At 40.1% G+C, this 17,877-nt stretch overlaps 1 protein-coding gene across 2 annotated transcripts; it reads left to right on the top strand.

Annotated features, from left to right (window-relative positions):
* The first annotated feature begins 1,175 nt into the window (after positions 1 to 1,175).
* Positions 1,176 to 17,249, top strand: zfand4 (zinc finger, AN1-type domain 4). 2 transcript variants are annotated; one of them, XM_030442334.1, is made up of 11 exons: positions 1,176 to 1,535; positions 3,306 to 3,622; positions 5,406 to 5,481; positions 6,200 to 6,267; positions 7,076 to 7,262; positions 7,595 to 7,742; positions 9,153 to 9,729; positions 9,790 to 10,385; positions 11,284 to 11,338; positions 14,602 to 14,719; positions 16,126 to 17,249. In XM_030442334.1, the coding sequence occupies exons 2-11, from the start codon at positions 3,439 to 3,441 to the stop codon at positions 16,259 to 16,261; spliced, it is 2,145 nt and encodes a 714-aa protein (XP_030298194.1). In that variant the 5' UTR covers positions 1,176 to 1,535; positions 3,306 to 3,438; the 3' UTR covers positions 16,262 to 17,249. The 2 variants fall into 2 exon arrangements, with proteins under 2 accessions (XP_030298194.1, XP_030298193.1); XM_030442333.1 differs by having other exon boundaries at positions 9,153 to 10,385.
* The last annotated feature ends 628 nt before the right edge of the window (positions 17,250 to 17,877 follow it).

The raw sequence follows: 17,877 nt of genomic DNA, 5'->3' as shown, positions 1-17,877 counted from the left end.
GTCCGTCTAGAAAATTATTGATCAGCGTCTGATATGAGCAGGAAGCCCATTCCGAAGAAAACGGAACTTGAGCATGTTTGTTTCATTTTGAGATGATTAAGGCTGAATTATTTTGCTGAGGCCAGTTTTATTAAAGTCAGAGGATGAAGTGAAGCCTCTCCCTTATTAACATTTGAAAGGGACCCACCTTGCTGCTATACAAGTTTAAAAATGTAACATTTTCTGAGGTAGTAAGTAAAAGCTCCAAAGCAGAAGGTCACAAAGCAAAGTCCTTGAATCTTTCTGAGCCTTTAACATGGCATTAAGAATTCTCTTTCCCTTCTCACATAAGGTCCAAATGTCTCAGACACCAGTCAAAATATATCTATTTAGTAATTTTTGGAATATGATATTTTTTCACTGGAGATATGTTTAACAATTTGAGTGAAAACGAAAAGAGTCTTAGAAAGTTAATGAATTTCCCAGTTTGTAAATTTTTGGTATGCATTTTGGTTTGATATACTCTGTATTTTATGACTAGTTAGTTTGTTTATTAGTTTGATGCCAGGTTACTTTTGGTCTGCCCGGTCGTGCTTTGGACACAACTCACCCAGTTACTAAAGATCCAGTTTTCATGCACATCCCCCTTAGAAACCGTGATGGCTGACAAAGGCCTTTTATGGTAAGAATAACAATATGACTTTGGACATTTTAATTTACTGTCTGAACCATCAAACTTTCTGATTATTTTTTAGGTTTATGTGATATCAGTAGAGATCTCCAATGTGATCTCAGACTTCTGGACTCCACTTGGACCTTCTTGCTGACATGGGGATTTACACTGGTACATATTTTGAAGGATAACAACTTTCTAACAGTGTTAACTTCATGTCAACATATTAAAGACTGCTTAGCTTTGTTTTAAGATATGTTTTTAATGTTATATTAGATTTTATATTCAAATTAATTTCTTCAAAAGATGCTGCCATTCTAAAGTAGAGACAGTGATTTATTACCAATGATGCAACCACATATTTGATGGATTGTTAAGCCTGTGATAATTACAGATACAGGGAATGTTTTTTGTTTTGTTTTTGTGTCTTTCTTGGATTTTTTTTAATTTTTTAATTTTTTTACAATTTGTGACTCAACTCGGAGTGCGAGTCTCCAAGTATTTGTGGCTCCGCCCATCTCAGCGCCTATTGGTTTGTTTGTCTGTCAAGCAACTGAAGTGACAAAGGTGTTGTTGATCCGTCGTTGACAGGTATGATGTCGCCAACAAGGCGACTCCGGCGACAGACAGCGGCCAATAGTCCAGTTTGTTCCGTTTGTAGTTTTTAGTGTTAAAAGTGATGAAAGGCTGCTTAGTTTTAAAGACAGCGGCGCAGTCTACCGGACGGGACAGGACTGGAGCCAGTGGATGTAGCCTAGCATTCTGCTAGCCCTGCGAAGAAAGGTGGCCATTGTTTGAGTTGTTGGCTAACATGGCAACGAATGCTAATGTTAGCAGCGTCGGCTAGACGGGCTTCACTGCCGTGTTACTGCAGAACATACCGGTAAGCAGGTTTTAACGGTAACATACTAGCATTAACCAATGTTTTGCGTTTGCTTGTGTGACCGTTCTCAGCTAACGTTAACGTTAGCCGTTGGAATTGTATTGAGACGAGTCCCAACTCCATTCATCTCCGTTGTCAGGCAGCTAGCTAACCCACTTCATTTGTTTTTGCCGACCTGGCCTGTGGCTTCTATTGTGGTGGCGCGGTCAACGACAGTTTCATATTCAGGTGAAATACCGCTCAAGGCAATCTGCACGCTGTTGTGTCGCATGCAACTTGACAACCTAGCGGTTTTCTAAACATAATGGCCTGTTTTGACAACCTTTAAGCTTCTGAATGGGTACACCACAGGCCTCGTCTACTAAAGAGCCAACAATCAGGGAGACAATTCACATCCTCAGTGTTAAAATCGTATTTGTGGGCATTTGAGGTTTCTGGAGATCCTGTCAGGCCTCAGTAAAGTGGAAGATCTCATTTTAAATGGTCACTGTGTTATATGTGTCCTGGATTACAGCTTCCAGAGAGTTGTATTTCAAAACACACATATGACAATATATAATATCCATATATTATTCTCACCAGTCCCAATAGACAAAATGTATTATTTCTAGTAAATTAAAAAATGTCCTGGGCTTTATGACTTAACATTATTTCTCTATGATGAATTCAGCTTGTCTTCATTTTTCATGACAAATGACAGTATGACTGTCCCAGCCTGCCTCTGACGCAGGTAAGATGTTCGAAGACGTTGGCGAGTCAAGTGACACAAGAAGTGATCTGGCAAAAGCTGTGGTCAGTCAAAGGACACCTCATCGGCTGATGAGCTTACTACGCACCTGATCTTCTTGAGTTTTGGCCAGGGCTTTAAATGGTGTACTGAATGATTTATGAGAGGGTTGCACGTGTCTGCTGCCAATGATACATGCCCTTATTCTTTTACTTAAATACCGAGACAAACTTGATGGACAAAGTGTCTTCGTTTTCATGACTGAATAAACCAACTGACCCTAAAAGGACAACACAATTTCATACTGTTTTACCTCTGAGAGCAGCCTGTTTCTTCACTAATGGCGAAAAGATACTTATGAGTTTGTATCATTAACCTAATTAGTATTGTAGAATTTTACATTCTTAATTTAAATTTCTTCTGCAAAAGTACAAAGTGCCCCTGTAATTCCTCGAGAATAATGTATCAATAATGATGAATCAGCCGTATTAGGTGGCTGGTATCTATGAGTGAGCACAATTTTATTGCTGATTCTAGATCTGGTTAGCTTAAATTATGTTTAAGCAGTTATGGATGGCTTAAAATTTTGAGTAAGACAGGGCACCCATATTTGATAAATCTCGATAGAATTGAAGGGGACTGCTTGGATTTGACAGAAGTATGCTCTCTACTGAGTGCCATTCTAGTTTCTTTGAATGAGTATCCCTAATATAATTAATACAAATAATACTTTAATATATCCCTTCCAGCTAATACATGGATTCATTCATTCATTCACGCATTCATTCATACAATTATTGATGTATTCATTCATTCATTTATTAATTCTTGCATTCATGTTCAATTGAAAGTGGCTTGCTATCAGTGCTTATTTTTTGAATGTATGTGGATGCTGCACCAACTTGCAGACAAAAATGTTTAAACTGTGGGAAACACAATCAGCATATTTAAGATACTGGATTGTTGCTGCGGGTAATAGTTAAACTTATCAAACCTTCTAATAGGTTCTGATAACCATGTGGTGCTTTTGTTTCTGCTCACAGCTCTGGTCACCCTGCATGATGTGTGAAGGTCCTGAAGCCGGTGGTGAGCAGTGCCTGTCCCTCTCTCCCTCATCTTGGGCCAGCCCCCTAATTTAACCATCTCTCCCTGAAGTCTCTCTCCCTACCTGCCAAGATGACCGACAGGAAGGAGCCACCCTTCTTTAACGATGACAGCGTGGGAGCTTTTCACTACAAGCTCCCTTTCTACGACACTATGGAGCTCTTCATAGAGACCCTGACAGGGACCTGCTTTGAGCTACGTGTGTTGCCCTTTGAGGCTGTCATTTCAGTCAAGGCAAAGATCCAGAGGCTGGAAGGTAGAAGGCTGATTTGAATGTACTCTTCAAGTTTTAGTCTGCTGCTGTTCATATTTTATAAGACAGGATATTGTACTGATAGACCCAAAAATCTGTATCAGTTATTCTATAGACGGAGAAGGGAACCATTACAGGAACACTGCTATTGCTTTTGGCTATTTTGTGTGGCCTTTTGTGTGTTAGTGTAAAAATCAGAGACCCTTTGTAACCTGGTGAAAAACATATTTTAAAAAAACTAGAATAGGCAGAAAACTCCTGGTTCCACTCAAGTTTAGAGTGAACCCTTACACCTATTGTCACCATACACCTTGAGCAGTGTTGAGAAGGACTAGTATTTGAAATTCTAACAATTTTCTGTTGCTTAAAAATTGATATTCAACCTGTTATTTGTCCTTGCCCAAAACTTTGGTGTATAAGCACTAATGGCCGTACTTTGTGCTACAGCAGTGGGTGTTTTTTAAATTTTCGTTTGTACACCAGGGGGAAAAAAAATAGTCATCCTGAATAACATTTTCAAACCATCTTATCAGTGATGCGTGTAGGCACTTTGGATTCAACATGGGAAATTGAAAAAAGGTCAGCCTGTTTGTTGAATCTGTAAAATGCAGCTGCCTTTATATAGTTTAATTACCACAACTCACCTGTTGGCACCAGATGCATTTCTACAATGTTGTTCAGGATCAAGCTATGGGGTTATGTTTACATTTTAATGAAGTATGTTTTTATTCAAACTTAGCTGTCCCCGTAGCTTGCTTTTTTGTAGATCAAGATGACCTTAAACATCTAAATTCTTTGCTGCTGTTTTCAGTTCTGGTCAGAAAGGCCTCTCTGTGTGTGAGGAGGTGTGTCAGCAAAGCCTGTGTGTTTGCGATGGAGCATGCCACCCTGCAATGAAAGGACCACTGCTCACTCACTAACGCTGGCTCACCTCCAGCACCGGGTGACTAAGTTCACTCATTGTGGGCTGGGAGTGCTTCCTGACTATGCATACACTCCATCTCAAACCAAGGAGTAGCTCTAGAGAAGTTTTGTATTCATCAGGCTTTCGTCCCTCTGCTGCAGTCTTAAATTTGTGGTCTCATTTAAAATAACAATTAATTCAATACAGACATACTGTAGTCCAACCGACTGCATAAAAAAAAAAAAACAGTTTTAGCTGTTCGATGAGCATGATTTACAGTGAGGTGACACTGTAGCACATCTGTTGTTTTCCCCTACCATTATAATGCTTAGGTGCAACACCAAAGCCATTTTGGACAATTCCTAAGTTGAATAAATGTAAAATTGTGTGTCAGTTAGTTTTGATGCTATCCATCTAAGTGATTTTTCAGCGATCTAATGGTTGTAGTTTTCCTCAGTGGACTTCTCCAGAAAGTTTTGTCTTAAAGCCTTTTCGGTATTGTTTTTCATCCGCTTTAGTTGTCCAACTTTTTGAACAGAGATAATGTAATAATTATTTCCCAAATTTTTTTAACGACAAACTACCTGGACCTTGCACCTTTGTCTTCTTCAAACATAAGAAACACACTGACATCAAATAAATGTGGATGTTTTTAGTTGTCAATGTATCTGTCCTGTAATTAGCCCATTTTCAGCAGTTACATAGTTCAGTCTTTAGGGGGCAGACATGAATCGTCGTCTGTGGTTCCATGGATGCTTCTGTTGGTAGTGTTCTCACCTTGTCTGCCTGTCAGGTTCGTGAACTTTGTCTTTTGAAATATGAACAGGGCCTTGTCAACTTTGGTCGTTTTCTCTCCTGTCTTCTGTCTGACTGTCTGTAAAGGTATCCCTGTTGCCCAGCAACACCTTATCTGGAACAATCTGGAGCTGGATGATGAACATTGTCTGCATGACTATGGGTAAGTCTATTCCTCCCGACCCTTTCTGTGCTTCAGAGCATTGTCACTGAGGCAAATTCACTCAGACAACAAAGGCTTGTGGGAGCAATTACCAGCAATATGTTTGAAAACAAGCTGTGTACATCTAGAATCATTTGCATGTGCACTTTAAAAGCCTTTCAGCTGCAGTGGTGACTCAGTCCAAATTCAATTCAACATCTTGTAAATGTGCCAGAGATGTGGAGCCAGGATGTGACAAGTGACATACTGGTCATATTTAGAGAGGTGGCCCCTCCACTCTTGTCATTTTATGAGATGCCGACCTCACCCTCCAGTGCTCTGCTGGCTGGAGATGGTGGTTATTGTTATGAATGTTTGTCACTTAATTTTCCACATGAACAGCCTCTGGTGAGATCTTGCTCAGCTTGCCTATCACACTGCAGCATGCCTTTGAAGTTCTAGATGCAGAGGCGTAGGCAATGAGACATCTGCTCATATGAAACAAATGTTCCAGTGGAATTCCCAGTCATGCACTTAAGTTCATCTGGAAATCATCTTGACCATTGAAGTGTTATTTACTTTAGATCAGAGCCTTTCCCCTCTGCCTCACAAGTAAAGTATTTTCCCCAAATGTAAATATGTTGCCTACTGCTATATCCATCTGTCACATTAGAATTACATGTACTGGGGAATGGGTTACATTAATGTTTACTCATGCTGCTTCTGTTTGTGTTTGTAGCATTGCAGAGGGCTGCACTTTGAAACTAGTCTTGGCTATGAGGGGAGGACCTATTAACACCAGAAGAGGTAAGGAAGAAATCAGAGAACTATACACTCACATGGTGGACGTCTTTAGTTATAGATCAGCAGTGCAGTGCTCACTGAAAACATGCTGCTCCAAAGGAGCCAATTGGTTGTTCTGTGGTATTGCTACTTGCAGCTTATGAGAAAAGCTCAATCAAACAAAATTACACCTGACACCAGGCCTCCATAGGTACTGAGCAATACACCTGCAGTAACATAACTGCAAAATCTGGCAGTGCTTGAGTATGTGCTTTATTTGGGTGCCGATGTTTACCACAGATGATATCATAAATGTTTGATATTTATGATTTTATATCTGGATCGTTGCACTGGTTATCTCCAGGCCAGGCCACAATAGTCAATGAGAGAGGCATCCCAGAGCAGTCTGAAAAACAAGTTGCATCACGCTAATATCCATTTTGTTTATGTCTGCTCCCCCATTAGAACTCATGATGTGATGCATTTCTCCTTCTTGTATGATAACGTTGTCTGTAATGTTTGATGTCCCATTATTTTAAAATCTTCTTGTGTCTGCATGTCTAAGATTAAAGACAGGACAATCTTTGGAGTTTCTCCTTATGTGTGTTACACAACCAGATTGTCAAAAAGGATTTTGAAACTGCTATAGTGTGAGCCCAGCGTCAGTTTACAGAGGCATAAAGCCTGAGCACTGTAGTCATGTCCCTGTTGCTGCACAGAGCAGTGTACATCAATGCATTATTATTACAAACCTGCCAGATTAGATCAAATCGGAAGAACTGTTCTTCAGATATGCTGTTTAACCACAGAACCCCCTCTATTCTTTTGTCAGTAACCATGGAGGATCCTGTCAAAGAGGTGGCTGACCTGATGGAGAGCACAAAGGAGGAGGGTTGGGAGAAAAGTCTGTCCAATAAGCAGGTCACATTTGTGGTCTATCGTGAGGGAGACCAGCTAAACTTCTTCCGAGTGGTTGACAGGGGAGATGGCACCCTGACCCCCCTGTCTGAATCAATGAGGTTCAGGATATTTTCATATTGTCTGGTTTTTTTTTGGTTTTTTTTAATTGAAATGATTATATTTTTAGATTTGTGTCCATCCAAATATTGATATTATGCATATAAAAAGATTAGGAACTTAGGATTAGGAACAAACATTAATTAAGTATAATTGTACAGCCGGTGCAGAGTTGAATTCTTTACATTTATTATTCAGTGGTAACTGAAGGACTTTGCACCTGAGCGCATGCTCATTGTACTGACAAATGTTGCAATGAGCAGGGCCACTGAGGAGACTGCTGTTTTTGTTAGACCACTAATAGGAAGAATGTTTTTGTGCTCATATTTTCCAGCGGTGGCTCAGTGTACAATGTATGTGCAGAGGAGGAGGAGGATGGAGAGGGTTGTGCAGCTGCACAGCAGAGCCTTGAGAACTCCATCACCATGAACAAAATGAAGCTTCTTAAAGCCAAGATGGAGGACATGAACCTCAACAAGAAGGTTGGGAGATACTTAAAGGGATATTCCGGTGTAAATTTAATCCATGGTCTAAATCAACGTGAAACTGTGTTAGACTCCCTCTCGAGAGATAAAGTTAGCAGACCGCTAATTTACGGAGTTTTATCAACCTCAGAAACGACCGCACAACAACAAGACACTGCAGTACATGGATCCAAATATAAACCGCCACCAAAAAGCCACAAATAATGCTCAGAACAGCACCAAACTTCAGCAACAGTACAAATAGGGTCTCAGCACATAGTCCGGGGCATCTAACCTCCGCTAGCTTAGCTAGATTTCTATTGTGAAGCTAAAAACAGATTTCAACTCTCCTCCATCAGCTTCCGGGTCGGGGAAGTCCCGACGCAACGATTACCGAGTGTGGTTAGAAATGCTCAATTCCGTTCTTTTCCTTGTCCGCTCTCGATAATAACTGTTATAAACTGGCAGGTAAGACACATATGAACTTTGATTGCTTTTCCATGGAGTCATAATCATACATTTTCATCCATGAGCTGCGGAACTCTACTGCACTCGGTAATCGACTCGTCGGGACTTCCCGTCAACAGGAAGCTGCTGCAGAAGAGTGGTAAATTTTGTCAGCTTTTCAGTAGAAATCCAGCTAAGCTAGTGGAGTTTTAATGCCCCAGACTATGTGCTGAGAACCGATTTGTACTGTTGGTGAAGTTTGGTGCTGTTCTGAGCATTATTTGTGGCTTTTTGGTGGCGGTTTATATTTGGATCCATTTTCTGCAGTGAATTGTTGTCGTGCGGTCATTTCTGAGGTTGATAAAACTCTGTAAATTAGCGGTCTGCTAACTTGATCTCTCGAGAGGGAGTCTAACACAGTTTCACGGTGTGTTAGACCATGGCTTGAACTTACACAGGAATATCCCTTTAACTCATGAATAACCTATTAAGATTTTACTGCCTAATGGAGTGCAAATGTGGCCCGCACAACATTTTTGACATGTAGATATGCTATTAGAAACAGGCATTGTGGCCTTCTTGTTTTTAATTTCAAGCAGCCTATTTTAGTATTTTTACTTTTCATCAATGAAATGGTGAAACCAAATGATGTATAATACTGTCATCACGTAGAATCATGCTTGCCATAATCAAACTAAAAATGTTAGCCAGCTACCATTTGCATACTGCAGATGTACTGCACCACATACTAATTTGCATGCGTTATTAGAGAAAGGAGCCTTTCATAACATTAAACTGAACTGGTTTGATCGTGTTTTCTATGTTCATAATTAATGTATCCAAGCAGCTTGAATCAAAGGATGAGATAACCACTATAATTTTATAATTTTGCAGAATGGAAAAATGTTGAATATGTGCAGTACTTATGATGGGCTGCTGTGGTATAATCTCACTGTCTCTGTCTGTGTCTCTGTCCTCCAGCCGAAGAAGTCGGCAAAGATAAAACCCCGGCCTCCCGTCAGCCCACATCCCTTCAGTGGCTCTGTAGGACCTTCCAGCATGCGACACCATCATCGCCTCTTTCGTTCGTTCTCCCAGATCAACCAGCCACGGCAGTCAAACTCACAACTACCTCCAATCCCTGACCATAAACCCTTAGATCCCTTCTTGCCCTCTGCTGCTGCAGCTCATGCCCACTTGTCCATCCCTCAACGACCACCTCCCTCTTTCTACGCGCCTTCTTGTTATATGCTTCAGGAGCAGGAGGCATGGGAGACATGCCCACCATTTTCAAAGATCCGCCCCCCTCCCAAAGTATCTCGGTTGGACATTGGCAGCAACAGGTTGATGAGGGACTGCGTGTACCCCCAGCTCCCTCCACTGTGTATCAGGGGGCCACCTGAAACCACCTTTGACACAGCCGAGTCTGCAGCAGAGGCAGTCGGGCTGGGTTTGTTAGAGGAAGCTGCTGGACTGGTGGTGCCGGCACAACCTGGAACTCCATTTGGGGAACTGTCGGACCCTCTGAGTCTGGATGTGTCCACCCAGCCAGAGGGAGGTCATCGGACCCTGGAGGTTGGGGCGCAGCACCAGCTGCCGCTCTCCCCTTCCCCACTCAGCACCTGGACTCTAGGGACAAGTGATGCGCTGACCAGCAGGGCTGATAGGACACAGCTTGGGACAGCATTTCATATCAGCCCTCCTTCTCCTTTGCCTGCCTCCACCTCACAATCCACTTCTACGAGACTGCTGCCTCAGCCTTTTGATTCCACTCTGTCCTTTTTTCAGCCCAACCTTCAAGCACAATCCTCTGCACAAGTGAAGCCAGGAGACACTCCCCCTCACCCCTCCTCATCTCATCCCTCACGCCTTCGTGGTGTTAAAGTGGAGTCACCTGGCAAGAGGCCAGAGGTTATTTCCAAGAGGGAAGCAAGAGGCATCACTAAGATGGCCAACCAAGCCTGTAAAGAGCCAGTAGGGTCCCTGACCAACTCTGAACTCTTGGCTTCTCTTTCCACAAGGGCTCCAGACAGCAGCAACAGCAGGGACTGTCTTGGAGAGAGTTTGGGACTTGCACTGGCTTTGCCTCCTGCCACTGCCTCAGGACAGGGCAGCCTTGGCTCCAGGCTGCCATCCATCCCAACTGACAGGCTCCTTCAGGATGATCTCATAAGACAGATGTCACCATTGCACCGAGCAGCAGCCTCTTTCATGGTGAGCACAGATCGGTGTCAGTGTTTGCTGCTATGAGTGATTTGTGAGACTGTTTTTAATGCTCACTTTTGTTACTTTTGAAGAATTTCTACAAGTTTTCAAACACTGGGTTCTGTGAATTGCTCTTCCTTTGATGTGAATAATATTAACAGAATTAATATTAATCTGCAAACGTTGCAGATGCTTAAAAGTAAAGTAGAGGTGGTGATAGGAGTTTCTTATCAATAATTGTAATGGCAATAGCCTCACATGACAGAGCTCAGTCATATTCATTCAAAATACTACAGACATTATATTGTCAAGTATTTTTGATGTCATGCTGTGACAAATTTCTCAAAGAACCAATATTTAAAAAGCACACAATGTAATAATGAAAAAACAATATACCCACACATTGCTTATCTGTTAAAACACTTTATTTTATTTATCAGGCATTGAGCCATTTCAAAATAAATCTTTGTAGCATACACATCACTCATAAGTAAAACAAACAAAAAAACAAAAAACATGTCTTGTAAATATGTTGGATACAAAGGAAGCAATGTAAATATTAGTGATGATTGATAAGTCAAAACTATTCCCCTTCCCCTCTTCCAGGAACATCCACTTTCTCAGTATTTTTTTGTTTCTCTCAAATGACGTTTGTGTGTCCCGCTTGAACAATTGTGTATAATTGAAATCATGAACTTCACATTTTTTGATTTAAAATTCCTTGCAAAGATATTGTACATACCTTTTATCACCTCACCAGTAATATTTACTACTTTCAGCTCTCTTCCAGCACAGTATTTATTTTATTCTGATTTTTCTCTAGAAAGAGCTCCACTATATGTTTTATTCATTTGCTCTTAAAAATATTTAATGTTGCTGTTCTCATGTTGCTTATGTTGTTTCTCAGGCCACCAACACTCTTGCATCAGCTGGGGGAGTCATGGCTCCATTCGGGAGAATAGGTAAGGGAGACGCACAAACTCCTTTTATGTTTTCATAAAGCCCAAGTATATTAAAGAAAATGCTGCATTTACAGCCACCTGTTGTATTTCAAAAAGCTGTTAGACTCAGCATCCTAGCACACAGTTCTGAACCAAGAGCTGGTTCTTGAAAGCTGCAGTCACATACAGACAGGATGTTGTTATGTGAAGGCTGTCTGTGCATGTTGTATGAGCACTACAACAAAGCCCTGCAAGGGCTTTAAATATTCATTATTGCAACAACTGCGCAAGCAGCACACACAACAGAAGGCTTCTACACACGAGCAAACTAACTTATTTATGTCAGATGCTGATATGCTTACACTGTTCACAGAGAGTATGGATAGACGTGTATGAATCAATACGCTGAGTCAAGAGTCAAGGTTCTCAATTTTCCTTTATTACTTGACATTTGATTATCAGTATCAGTGCTTCCCACAGGCTGAGAATTTATTGATGGTGGTCAAAGTGTCCACTGCAAACGGCAGTAAACCACCAAACTAAAGATTGTACCTCAAGTGCTTTCTTTTAGTCTGTTAGAGTTGCAAAAGGAATATTTAAATCTTACGGGGGAAAAAAAAATATTTGAGTTGGCTTTCCAAATAAATATCTAATAGAGACACGAAGTATGCTAAATCTGGTGTTCACACCTCCATGAGTTATTCAAAATGATTAAATTGCTCCTCAAGCTTGTTTTGTTTTTTAATCCTAATTGAACTCCTGGGGTCTGTTTATTAAAAATAATGTCTGAAATTTCTCATTTACATATTTTATTCAGAATGCTTCAGAGACATCATGATAGTAATTACAGCTTTTGGGGTTACCTTTTGCAGCTTTAAATACAAAATGTCACAAAAAACACAAACTTTTGTGGCATTTTTTCTTGTTCTTCCCTGTAGCCCTCTAGCGCTGCACGAATATGAGAAAATTGGAAAACTGTATTTTCAGCAGGGTTAGGATTAGTGTGGATTCTCAGAAGGCCACTTAAGACGAGTCAGAATTCAATCCAATCTGTTATTATTTTATCTGTGATATTGCTCTTTTTTTAAAAAAAAAAAAATTTCCCAGTGATCTAGCTAATGACATCAGCATGGTTTCCTCACTGTACAGATGCGATGTTCAGTATTTACTGCTCTGCAAAATTTACATTCATACCACCCACAACATATGTTGGTAATGCTTAATTAAAGTCTTTAGTTTCCTTATAATTTGCCTGGAAGGAAAGAGAATAGTAATGTCATGTAGTACCAATTACAGGGGAAAAGACACACTGCTCAGTTGGATAAAATGTTGAATGATACATTAATAATGGTTTTTCCCCTTTGAAAATAAGTACCTCAGAGTTCCTTCAAGGATACTATTAGGAAATTATTAGTAAAGTACAGACCTGTTAATAAACCATCATTGAATTGGTCAGTAAAGCAGATTTATTGTTCTCAGAAACCCGTTGTGCTTCAGCTACACCAGCACAAAAATCTCATTGTTCCCCATTAAAATATTGGAACCTTATCCACTCTTTATCAGTGACTGTACTGTAGAGCAACACAAACAAAACAGTCAGCAGTTCAAATGAAGATATCAACACTGACAGAGCATGTGAAACAAGTTGAGATATTCTAAGTCACAAAAAAAGGTCTCTACAGTGCTGCTGTGTGTGCAGTAAACATGCATATCAGATCATCTGTATTAAATGAGTATGATAAGGATTTGGAGCAAAGAAAACTTAATTGGGACAGCCCTTTAATTAATATAATCAAATTCAAGTCTGGTGAATTACACAAGAGGATATGGAAAATGTGCATGGGTCTGAATATATTTGAACCCACCCTACACTGTAGCAGATTTAAGTGCGCATGAAAAATAAAATCCAATCCCACGCCCAGCAGCTTGACAGAGAGCTTCCTGTACCTTCATCACAGAGCTGTCAGTTTTATCTGTATGTTTCTGTACCCTCACGGCTCACAAACCTAGCTGAGCTGCATGCTCCCACAGACACGATTATCACGGGTACAAGCTGACATAAACCGGTGTTCCCTGACTGGGGAAATGAACTGTTTGTTTTCTGACATATTTTTCTAAAATAATGGCAGGTTAATGGTTCATGTGCGAAAGCCTGTAAAATTTCCTGAAACCCCTCTTTCAAATGGAAATGTACATAATTGATGACTATCTGCAATGTTTCAGGAGAAACGGTGTCTATTATTATTTTAAAATGCACACCAAGCTTGAAATGAATTGTAAGGACTGACAAATAAACCCTAGATAAAACATCATGAATATGACCGTATGAACAGTATGTTTTTAAAGGATTCTTTTCTGGCAAATTTTTTTCCTGTGGGTATCAGGTGACGGACGGTAAGCAGACAAAACCCAGAGATGAAAACACTCTCGTGCTCAATGAAACGGCAATAAAATAGAAACTTAGACAAAACGAAGTGAAATGGTGTGACAGTTTTTTACAAATGTTTGGTGACATTTAAAAGCATATTGCAGTTCTGGCCACACTCCAGTATGTGATTTCACAGCAGGTGTTTTGCCTTTTGACAGCTGGTGAAAATGGCTGCTTTGACATCACTGCTGGGGTTTGGTCAGAAGTACAACATGCCTACTGAGTAGAGAGAACTGCTATTTTTCTCCATTGCAGGGTTCTCTGTTGATTTTATGGCTTTATGATTACTGTGATGATCTAGCCTGAGCAAATTGAAGCCTATGAAACATTTAACAAGAACAAATCAAATAAAATGGCTATTAAAGAAAGTAGAAAAAGAATATAGATATTAGAATAAACTTTAAAGATAAAGTATGGCACAGTTCTGCTTTAACCTTTCTAGGAAATGACTAGAACTTTATTTATTTATTTATTTTGTTGTGTTATGTTCTTAAACGGGAAGGAGAGTGAAGATCGAATCGGCAAGCTTAACCTAATATTATGCGAATATAACTTACACAACATACGTCATACATGAATTTTTCTGTCCGAGTCACTTCAGATAGATTTTCATCATCAGTGGGGGTTGTTTAATGATGAAGACCGCAACAACGTGATTCCACGTTACTTGCGTCTTTTGTTTCGATTGATATAAAATTAGCCATCAGAGTCAGATCAGAACTAGAAGCAATGGAGTTACATGATTGAACAGTATATAGATTAATCCCTGGCACTGGTACAAACCTTCTCACCACACACTTGGTCACTCCACACTGAGGGCTGTAAACTAAATAAAAAATGTCTCCTCAAATCTCAGGCACTCCAACATACCACCTACCTCCGGTCAAGGCTCCCACTGGCACTAAGAAGAAGAGCTCAAAGCACTGCTTCCTCTGTGGCAAGAAGACTGGCCTGGCCTCCAGCTACGAGTGCAGGTACCAGTTTCCTCAAGCAATTCCTCCTGCACTCACTCTCTCACACACAGGCTCATTGACTCGAAATCAAATCTCCCCGTTTGTCACTCTTGTTCTTGACGCATCCCTCTTAGTAGAAAGCGGTCTTTCCCTCTTTCAGCATTTTTGTCTCTTGTCCGTCTCTCCAGTGAAAACACATCTCTGTTCACTGCTTGTTCTGCCACAAGTTATTAACATTATCAAAGTTTCTCCCTATGACATCAACCTGGATAACTTCCCTCCCTTGGGCTTTGTCCAGGGCGAACACACTGAGTCTGATGCAACAGTATGCAACTGTAATCTCTTAACAGCAGCCATTTGAAATGGAGCCCCCGACTGTGTTCAAAAGACCACTGATAGCAGTTTTGTCAAATGGCAAACTTCTGTGATTAAATGAGTAAAGTAATTTTCTCGCTATTACTGCTTACAAGCTAGACAGACATCTGAAATAGTGTTGCTCTTTTTTACTAAAAGACTAATGGGAATAGAAAGATTAAAGCACATAATGGAGGCTTTCAGTCTTAAGTATATGTTGCTATGGGGGAGTTAAAATCAGAAGGGAGTAATGTGACTCGACATCAGCAGAGCAGCCTGATGACTGAGCAGATGATGTTTGCTGATGGAGAAACAGTTTTTTTATTTGCTGACTTGAGGTTTCATGAGGAACATATTATAAATAAAGTATTGTCTTTTGTAAATGTTTTTGCAAACAATACCTAGCAGTCCATGAACCATTTAAAGGAGGTGCTCGACCAACTCTACACTTGCACAATATAGTGTGATGTATGTGTATGTATTCCTTTTGCCTACTTGGCAGCTAGCCTAACTGGCTTTCCTAAAAAGCTCTTCATGTAAAATTGTGTGCACATATTAGTGGTCAGTCACTCTTCTCTCTGATTTGTGATTTCAATCACCTATCCAGTCATGAGATCGGAGCTTTACTGCTCACTTTCATAAGATGGTATACTTGAGTCACTTCCATTTTTGGCAGCTCTTCAAGCATCAAGTATGAAAAAGAGCCACAGTGACCCCATATTAGTGTGTAGCAGTTACATATCAAAATACATATACATATGAAATAATCACATAATATACAAGTGTATAGATACATTTGTCGCAGCACAAAAGAATAACATCAGTTTGGTGGCCATTATAATTTCAATCTGGTTAGAGTAACTAAGTAGAGTCAACTGTAGATCCATAGTTCCTGTAGTCCAACATCATAGTGATGACATACAGCACCCAAGGTCTCTTCTCCTGCCTTTAGAACAACCCTCCTATAAGAATACTCGGACATTAAAGACCACATTCAGACCTGTTGGAGCAAGTGTATTCAGATGTCTTTTGCATACATGCTAGAAAAAAATCTGTTAACTTGAATTTTTCAGGTGCGGTCACAACTTCTGTGCCACACACCGCTACGCAGAGACTCATGACTGCACCTATGACTACAAGAGTGCCGGACGGCGAATTCTACAGGAGACCAACCCTCTTATCAGTGCCCCCAAGCTGCCTAAGATCTAAACCTGACAACCTTCACCTCTCACAAGGAACGACTGGAAGAACTGCAGGTTAAACTGACCGAACAAGAGAGAATCTACAGAGTTCATTCTAGTATAAAGAAGGAACTTATTCACCACTGTGTGCTTTTTTTTTTTTTAATCAGCCAAGTTTGCTTAAAATTTTAAATGGAGTACTCTGTAAAGCCAAGTTTGAACAAACGAGAGAAGACTGAAATGGCACAGAAACTACTTAACCACCTCTCGACAATGTGAAGATGTTTATCCTTTTTATCTGTTACCTTTTTCTTTTTCCATTGCTCAAAATCAAAAGAATGGAAAAAAAACCTGTGCATGTATGTAGGTAGTTTTTTGCTAAATATATCTGCTGCACGTTCAGACATACCTATTTTTAGTTTTGTCAGCCTTCTTTTTTTTTTCCTTTTTTATAAATAGGACCGCTGATGACTTCTCATCCGACAAGTCTTTGACAGATGCACTTTAGAACTATCATATTTATACATTTGACTCTCCTTATTGTTGCGAGGAAGGATACTTAAATGTCCGTGTTTGTCTTTTGAAGTGTTTATGTTGTTGTCATCCAGATTTTTTATATTCTGCACCTCCTAAGCGTCTCTCTTACATGGGCACATACATACCGACATCACTAATGAAATATTTCTTAAAAGAGAACAGTACACCCACGTATCAATAAAATACCTAATATTTATTAATGAATATTTAAATTCAAGGTTGGTTTTGAAATAGCGAGTATGCAATGTGTGTAGGTGTGAATGTCAGTTGTAATCTGTAATCCTATTAAGTAAAGTGTATTAGGATTGGGGCAGTGGTTATGGTATTTATGATGTGATTGTGGTTAAGGTGGTTGCCATAAAAAAAAAAAAAATCTTTTGTAAGTCTTTTTTTATCACTCAGCTGTTGCAAAACTTAAAATGCTGTTATAGTATCTACAGGGGTTTGATCTAATAAAGTTTCTTTCCGTACATACTGTAGATGATTGGTGTATGTGTTTGTTTCCAAATCGGTTCACGCCTTTAACAGATAGCCCTGCTCTCTCATTTCCCTACAGTAGTCGAGTCTCGCCGTCGCAGTTCCTCATTATTTGCACATTGAATATTTGACCTATCGCGCGGCTCGCCCTTAATAGTTTTCACATTGCTGTCAAGTAGGTGCATGACTGTGTCTGTTTCGTATCACTGACTCATTCTTTTTCCAGTACCCTGTCCTCCTGACTCAGACCCACGGCCAGTTCCTTAGCAACAAGCTAAAATGTCTCCAAACCTGTTGCACACCAAGACCCCCTTACCTTCCTAATTTCTAGGCGAAGTTTGATCAAATTTGGGTTAAGAAGACATCTTGTGAGGTCATCCTTCGTTAGCCGTTTCATCTGCGGAAAAACTTGTGATCCTCTCACCAGTGCTCATTACTTGGACTCAGTAAGTTGCTTGTTTTAAGTGCCACAACAAGTTAACGCCCTTTATTTCAAAGGAATAACACAAGCTTGAGTGTGAGCCTGTAATTTGTTTTGGTAGTTTTGGTATTTTTTTGTGTGTAAATGATTAACGGTAAATGTTCGATATCCCTTGTGGAAAACAAAAAAGCTCTGTTTGAAATGCGTAT

This window comes from Sparus aurata, chromosome 15, assembly GCF_900880675.1.
Source record: "Sparus aurata chromosome 15, fSpaAur1.1, whole genome shotgun sequence".
NCBI lineage: Eukaryota > Metazoa > Chordata > Actinopteri > Spariformes > Sparidae > Sparus > Sparus aurata.
The sequence above is the reverse complement of the archived record's forward strand: the minus strand, read 5'-3'. Positions and strand labels throughout refer to the sequence as shown.